At 42.6% G+C, this 7,597-nt stretch overlaps 1 protein-coding gene across 1 annotated transcript; it reads left to right on the forward strand.

The window, feature by feature from the left end:
* Positions 1-592: 592 nt before the first annotated feature.
* LOC124466834 (protein Bouncer-like) lies at positions 593-2,381 on the forward strand. The gene is made up of 3 exons (XM_047018734.1): positions 593-795; positions 1,357-1,467; positions 1,760-2,381. The coding sequence occupies exons 1-3, from the start codon at positions 744-746 to the stop codon at positions 1,978-1,980; spliced, it is 384 nt and encodes a 127-aa protein (XP_046874690.1). The 5' UTR covers positions 593-743; the 3' UTR covers positions 1,981-2,381.
* The last annotated feature ends 5,216 nt before the right edge of the window (positions 2,382-7,597 follow it).

The following is a 7,597-nucleotide window of genomic DNA, read 5'->3' on the forward strand; positions in this document are numbered from 1 at the left end:
CCATTTTCATTCTGGTATTTGGGACAGCGAGCATAAAGAAGTCCTGAGAACGCAAGGAGTATTGTCCGGCACTTTGCTGCATGATGAAGACACACAGGTAGTTTGGGAGCAGACCAAGGATTGCCTTATAAAGGAAGGTGTACCAATGACAAAGCCTACCATCCTACCCGAGCAGGCCATCCTACCCGAGAGTATAACTCAGTGGTGAGTCAGAGCTTTACAATTTGTAATGAACCGCAGTGAAGCATGGTAAGCTGTATCCACTATACGAATAAAGTTAGCAGAGGCATGCATGTATAAAAGAGCACCATAGTCTAACGCAGGTAAAAAAAAGTAGCAGCAACTCATCGCTTTTTTACATTAAAAGAAAAGCACAGCCTTTTCGAATTTCGAAAATAGTGTCAGTTGGTTTCCTGTTGGAGGTGGAAACACACCTTTGTTGTCGAAATGCGTTTCAATGTCCTCCACCCGTGACCAGCAGCTCAGACAAGGAACATCATTTTTCAACATGACACATGCCATTCTCAGGATACCTAACAATTATGGAACCCTTAATAAACCCCATCAGCACCATCTTACCCAACCCAACCACACCTTCAGCATATATACATGGCTGCGGCCACCATATTTCTCATTCTGAATCTGTCTTACTTCGCCCGATCCATCCATCCGGTCTTGTGGGATAGTCTCTGAACACCAGTTGATTATTTTACTTGGCTGATACTACTTCTACCAGGATCAAGATGAACAAATTTCTGTGGGCCTGTGTGGCTGTTGTGGCTCTTGCTGTTGTGGGTGAGTTGTACTCCACTGTATTCCATCTGGTCAAGTAGGGTTTAACAACTTCTTTGGGTGGATTCCTTGTGATAAAATGTTACTTATTCCGAATTCCACATTACTGTTAAGACCTTAAATCAAGAATCACTTAAAACAATATTTCATAAATCAGAAATGCTTTGAAGTAAAGTTGAATAACTTCCTAATTATTGACAGGATAAACGTGCATTTCCATTGTGTCATTATGTAGTCGCACCCAATAAAAAAAGAGTAATCCCAAAGACTTTATAGGACTCTTTCCTCCTTTAGGCAGCACATAGTCATCACTGTCACCAAGTAGTGCTGGTCGACCATGGACAATTCAAGGATAACGTTACCTTACTTATAAACAGACAAAATGATTGGTTGGTAACATGGTGAATCAGGACTAAAGGTGTATTGGTTCACGTCTCTTCATCAAGCTTTTGTGTTCTCACAGCTCAAAATGATATTTTATCCTCCTCCTCCCACCACCACTCCCCTCTCTCCCCACTCCCAATCTCCCCACTCCCCCACTCCCCACTCCTGTCCTCCTTCCAGCTGAGTCTCTGACCTGTAACACCTGCAGTGTTGGGGTCCTCAACACATGTCTCTTCGGTTCTACGGCAACATGCTCTGCCTCAGAGCCTAACTGCTACAAGGGTCAAGCAAGTAAGGGGACTTTGCAGTACTTATCTAACATGTTAAACCGAGCTAAACGAGATAGAAATCATTCAACAAATAAACAACACATCTTTAATGTGCGAAGAAATGACGTAAACGATGATGATGTCTTCTGAATGAATGTCGAACTTAAACAAGAAATTCAAAAGACACATTGTTTTCATAATCCATTTTCTACAGTGTATGCCAAATTGTCACTGACCTAGTTAAGCATCTGTGACTGCTCATGTGTTCTCTCAGAGTCTAAACGGATCCCTAACCCTCCCTTCTGTTCCTTCAGCGTTCAACGTCTCATCGATCGTCAACCTCTACACCAAGGGCTGCTTGGCCTCCTCGTCCTGCAACACCACCACGTCTGGTAATATTCTGGGCGCTGGCTACAGCGTGTCCAGGACCTGCTGCAGCACAGACCGCTGCAACGGAGCCAGCTCCATCCAGCTTCCCCTGACAGCTGCCTTGGGCGCCGCCCTGGTGGCCTTGTGGAGCAGCCGGGCCTTCTAAGCCAGCTCAGCCTCTTTGTCCCCGGTAGATGACTAACAGAGAGGGACCTTTTAATGATCTTTATTTACAATGCGCTCAAACTGGTTGAACTCGATTGAAGTGTGCAATGTTTATTCTGGTTGGTTAGCTTTTCAGCCAGCACCTCTCAGACACCTTTACACAACATTATTCTGTCTTGTTTGTTCTGTCCACCCAGTCATTGTGGTGGGTTTGATTAAACAGTCACAGGCATTATAGCTCTTTGCTTCATCCCATTATGTATAATTCACACTGTTCCTCACTGACAATTACTGTAAAGGACTATTTCTGTATTTTGTGAACCAGTGTGTTACCATTTAGCCTACATGTGCCTAATGTGTTTGACAACAATCATTAAAATGTTTCTAATCTTTTAAAGCATATACATAGCCTACACAGTGCTTTATTTTTTAATGGAAAGATTAAATAAGTAGATGTTCTTAATATGAGTCTCAAATTCAGTTAATGTATTTTTAAGGTGTGCTGATGTTTGGTTGGTAAAGCAGATTCCAGAAGAGTCCAGTAAGTAACCTGTTCTGCCTCATTCTTCCTGTCCTCACACCTTCAAAATACATAAATGCTGGAAACTGACGTCCTCCCTCATTCCAACCAGCTATTGTTACACAGGTCACTAATTAAAAAGTTTCCATTGTCCATTTCTGTGGAAGAACTTCTGCGACTGCAGAGGAGTGAGTCTATCCCAGCAACATGGGTTATATACACAGTTGCAATGCTCTCATGTAGTCTTGTGAAAAAAGTTTTTATAAACTATTGAAAAGCTTTCACAGTTACCAATGAAAGAATTGTGCGCAATGGGACCACAAAATGTCAGATCACTCGCTTAACCGTGGGGGTTGAATAATGGCATAACTGACTGATTTGGCTGGCCCTTAAACAAATCAAGTACCTGAAGGTACAAAAGGGGATTGTGTGAAAGGAAGTAACTATGCAGTGATTAAGACAACTTAAATTCACAAGGTTGAGATGGAAGTTTATCAACATGAGATTATGTATAAATAATGGAGACGGTCAACATCCCCCTATAGATTGCTACGTGGAGACCACATTCAAGGATTTAGTCAGTGCCTCTCAGCTGCAGTCATAAAAACACCTGAGCAATACAAGCCAAGTTTTATGACATCAGATTCATCATTGGAGGGATAGAGGCAGGAATGTCTAATACTAATCATGTGTATAAAGTCTTAAATTAAGACACCCTAGGCACAATCTCCAACCTTCCCCCACCTCAGAAAGTGGCCCCAGGGAAAAAAGCCTATCAATTTGACCATCCCTTTTCCATATGCGTATGACACACTCATTTGAATTTATTGTCATGAACACCCCATTATGTTCAGAACCAATAGGAGCCCTCGGATCTTTATCGGTAGTAACTTAAGCCTTGTATTTTCACAGGTGCTAGATAGAAACAAAGGTTTAACAAAAGGGAGAGGGAGAGGAAGAGAGCAAAGACAGCAGGGGAGGAGAGGGGGCGAAAGGGGCAGGAGTGGAGAGAGAAAGCCCACTAATAGTAAAAGCCAATGAGCCCGTCTTGCAGACAGTCTCAGTGTGTCATATGTCACACCCATTGTCTCTGTTTTTGAATTGTATTCTCTTTCACAACACAACTTGGGAAGATGACAGCTTGATGTAATGCATATGTTCTCAGAGGGGTGTGGCCTACTTTCAGTATGGCGTGATCAGACAGGTCTTTACTGGATAATTACTGTCTCTTGAAAGCAGGAAGTTGTAACACAAAAGAATCATGTGCTGAGTCAGGCTACTTGCGTACAGAAACACAAGAAGGACATGAATCACATTCCCTCTTGTGTGGTAAACAACCTCAATGTTTGCCCAAAAGAAACCCTTGTGACTCACATCGATGGCACAGTGCTCCATAAATACATTTGCTTGATGGACTGATTGATCATGACACCTTCTCCCCAGACACCAATAACCTGTGAAGCCTATACACAAGCAGATTTTGTGGAATCAACGCAAACACACCTGAGATGTCATCAAAATATAAAATGCCCACAGCAGCGTTTCTCATAAGAGAGCTGGGGGACCAGCTTTGTGTTATTTGGATTTGTGTTCACACTTTTTCAAGCTGTTTCAGTTTCGGAAATTTAAACCTTTTCAGTCTTTCTTATGACTTGAAAACAAAACATATTTTGTGAAAAAAAAGACAAATAGCTCAGAACACAAATACATTTGCTAGATCTAATGTTATTTACAGGATGAAGGAGCGAAGCCATCTTCTTGCAATATAGTGGATTGATGTAACAGCCTAAAGACAGCAAATAAGACTCATTAACTAGGACAACAAGCACCTGAGGGTGTTTGGCTTCACTGTGCTTGGTGAGCATGTGATTTAGATCGGACTCAAAGGATTAACTAAGCTGTTAGAGCTAATTGAGTCTTCAGTCCAAGCCTCTCCCATCCAAACCTTGCTGTAAAACCAAGTCTAAAGCTAATTGGAAGTTAATGGGTGTGAAAAAGTACTACTACTTATATAATACCTAGATAACTAGAGGGACTTGAGGGAATTGTAACAATTAACAAAATAAAAGTTGTAAGAATAAACAACCCAACTTGTATACCCATTCACAGAAACTGTAGAGAATACAAACCACTCAAATAATTCAGTTAAGGACAACTGGTTGAAAGAGAGGAAGTCTCACATGCTCTTACCTCACATACTAAACCAGCTGATGGCTGTCCTGATAAGAACAACGTAGGGTAAACTTGGGTGATCTTAGACAGGTTTTGCATGTTCTTATCGGAGCTTCCTGATTGACTAGTAACCTGACCCTTTCTGTGACACCACACTCAATTTTTGTGATTTCAGTCACAAAACATCAGTGCTAAGCCTAGGGGAAAAGTTATGTGGACTAGACATTGTCACAGCAGGGAAGAAAACACTCTGGAGTTTAAGTGTCCCACATTACCCAATGTCCCAGATTACCCAAAATCGAAATACCAGGTGTACAGTACCGACTGTCTAAAAAGAGAAAAAGTAAGGCTTTATTGCGGGAAGGTGTCAAGAAACTCTCTTAATCCCCTTTCTTAATTAGTATCACTGTCTCCTAGCTGTCTCCCACTCTCTGATGTATAAGCAAAGCATCATGGGTATTGTGGGGGGTACGTTGCTCTTCTTCAGCACACAGGGTCACAGGGCCTAATCTGAAAAGGCTTGATGCCGCTTGTACTCATGTCTGTGTAGGAAAATCTTCACAACTTCTGTCTTAAGGGCTGGAATCACACCCTGAATTCCATTGTTGCCAGACTGATGTGTCACAGTCTCATGTGTGGCTGCCAAGATGTTTGACACGCATGTGGCGGCAAGGGCAGCAAGAGAGAACAAAAACAACCTAATGTTAGGCAATGAGCGTTCGTTGTCTCTCTCCAATGCACCTTGTCTGCAACTCTCTGCCTCAAACCAATGGTGCCACCTTGTGGATCTGAAAAGGATGACAACACAAGACCTCAAGAAGAAGACCATCTTCTTTGGGTCTGCCAGAACTCTTCCTATCAATTTCCTCCAGTTTCCAAGTGCCTTTTGATGGAGTAGAAAACTGTACTCATTGATGCTTGAGCTTTTTGTGTCATTTCTATGACACCTACTTTTGAGAGTTGTAATGGTCTGTCTCCCTTTATTAATTGCCTTTTTCTCACCATTATGATAGGAACACTACTTCCTGCAGTACAAAATGTCCAAATAAACTTAAAGATGTAATAACACAATCAGTTCCAACAATGCTTGTTTACAGACTGAGGGTTTGTAGGTATCCAACAAGAGCTGGGACACCTATAGGAATTGTGAGAACAGCAGTTGTGAACCCATTACATGTTTTCTGAGAAAGTCATTTTTGTGTAACTCTGAAATGTACATTTAGTTTTTTGTAAATGAAACTTAATTCTTAATGTATATTAATACATTTCATACATTTACCATTTACCTAAGCACCATTTCAGTCACAAGACTTGAACTGCTTGAATTTCACTCAAACTGGAAAAACAGACAGATGTGTTCTAAAACTTTTAACGTGTGGAAGTGATACCACAACAGCTGTGGTGCCAGGGACTGGACCTTTCTGTGGAACAGGCAGATGGAGGCAGAACCCCTCAAGAAGACAGGAGCCAGACAAAGGTGAGACCTGGGTGCTGGGCGCTGGGCAGTGGGAAGCCAGGAGGCAGAACTGGAGACAGGCGAACAGAAGGCTGAGCAGACACTGTCAGCTGGGAGTCTGGCGGGGGAGCTGGTAGAGCCAGGAATTCAGGAGATGCTGACCGCAACAGCTCAAGCATTAAAGAGTGGGGCTACAACATGGGCACAGCGAACTGGGTTAGGGTTAGCCACTGGGGACTGGGGCTCCTGGACGCTGGGTAGCAGGGACTCTGGGACACTGGGGAGTGGTGACTCCTGGAGACTGGGGTTGCAATACAGGCACTGTAGACTTGAACTGCAAGACAGGCACTGGAGACTGGGGCTGCAGCCTAAGATAAGGTGATTCTGTGCCAACGAGTAGGGGTGGGCGGATTGATCTAAAGTATTGATAGTATCGATGCCAACGTTGGTATCAGTATTGATCGATACTCGCGTGATGAGATAGATACTTAAGTTACAATTTCTCTTCTCTACATTCAGTACACAACTCCCTTATAGTGGTTGTGCATACACCCCCTCACCTCCCCTGCTATGCTGTGAGTTGTTGCCGGTGTCGTGCCAAGGCACTATCCCCGCCAGCCGCCAGGATTTGCATCCCCCAATGTATATTATGATACATCCCATCATAATATATATCGGGGGGGACCCTCAGACTCCCCAGCAGATTTTGTCCCCCCCAATGTTGACTCCATGGCTACGGTCTTGTGTTGCAGTATCGCACAACCTTACCAACTACACAGCTATGAATATGTCCAGACGTGAAAGGGGAATAGTGGATTTGAAAATGTGTCACCTGACACTATTGCTACTTCACATTTGCTATGGCCAATACCCTTTCCCAGACACTGTGGAACTTCTAAGTGATTGACACTGTGACACATTAGTCTTTGACTTTGTTACGTCCTGCACTGCACTGTATGTTTACACATCTGTCTTCTCATATCTACATACAGTATTTAGTTATTTTACATTTTAGTTTGCACTGTTCCCTTTTACTTTTGATGTTATATGTAGCAGGGCCATCCTCAAGAATTTCAATGACCAGTGCTACCTTGTCTGATCTGTGCAAATGTCCAATACAACTATTGTATTGTATTATCAATCAAATATGATTTATTTGGCATCCTATCAAGGTCAAGTTACTTATTGCCAGAATATAACATAACATTTAACTTAATTTGCATAGGCAATTAAATGGGACTTTACTGTAACTCCCATTAGCAGACTGAAATCCTGGACAATAATTGATGGATCAGGACTGGTCCTGCCACGCAAAACGATTGACTGTCAGACGACCGGAATTGTACCTGATAACACTTCGGGTTTTGAACCTATGTCAGACTACTCTACAGCTAATGGGTCCAGGAACACAGTTGAATCAGATTGGTTCCAACCGAGTTTGCCTCGAAGGTCAATGGTGAAATTGGATAT

Source organism: Hypomesus transpacificus, chromosome 4 (assembly GCF_021917145.1).
Source record: "Hypomesus transpacificus isolate Combined female chromosome 4, fHypTra1, whole genome shotgun sequence".
Classification (NCBI taxonomy): Eukaryota; Metazoa; Chordata; class Actinopteri; order Osmeriformes; family Osmeridae; genus Hypomesus; species Hypomesus transpacificus.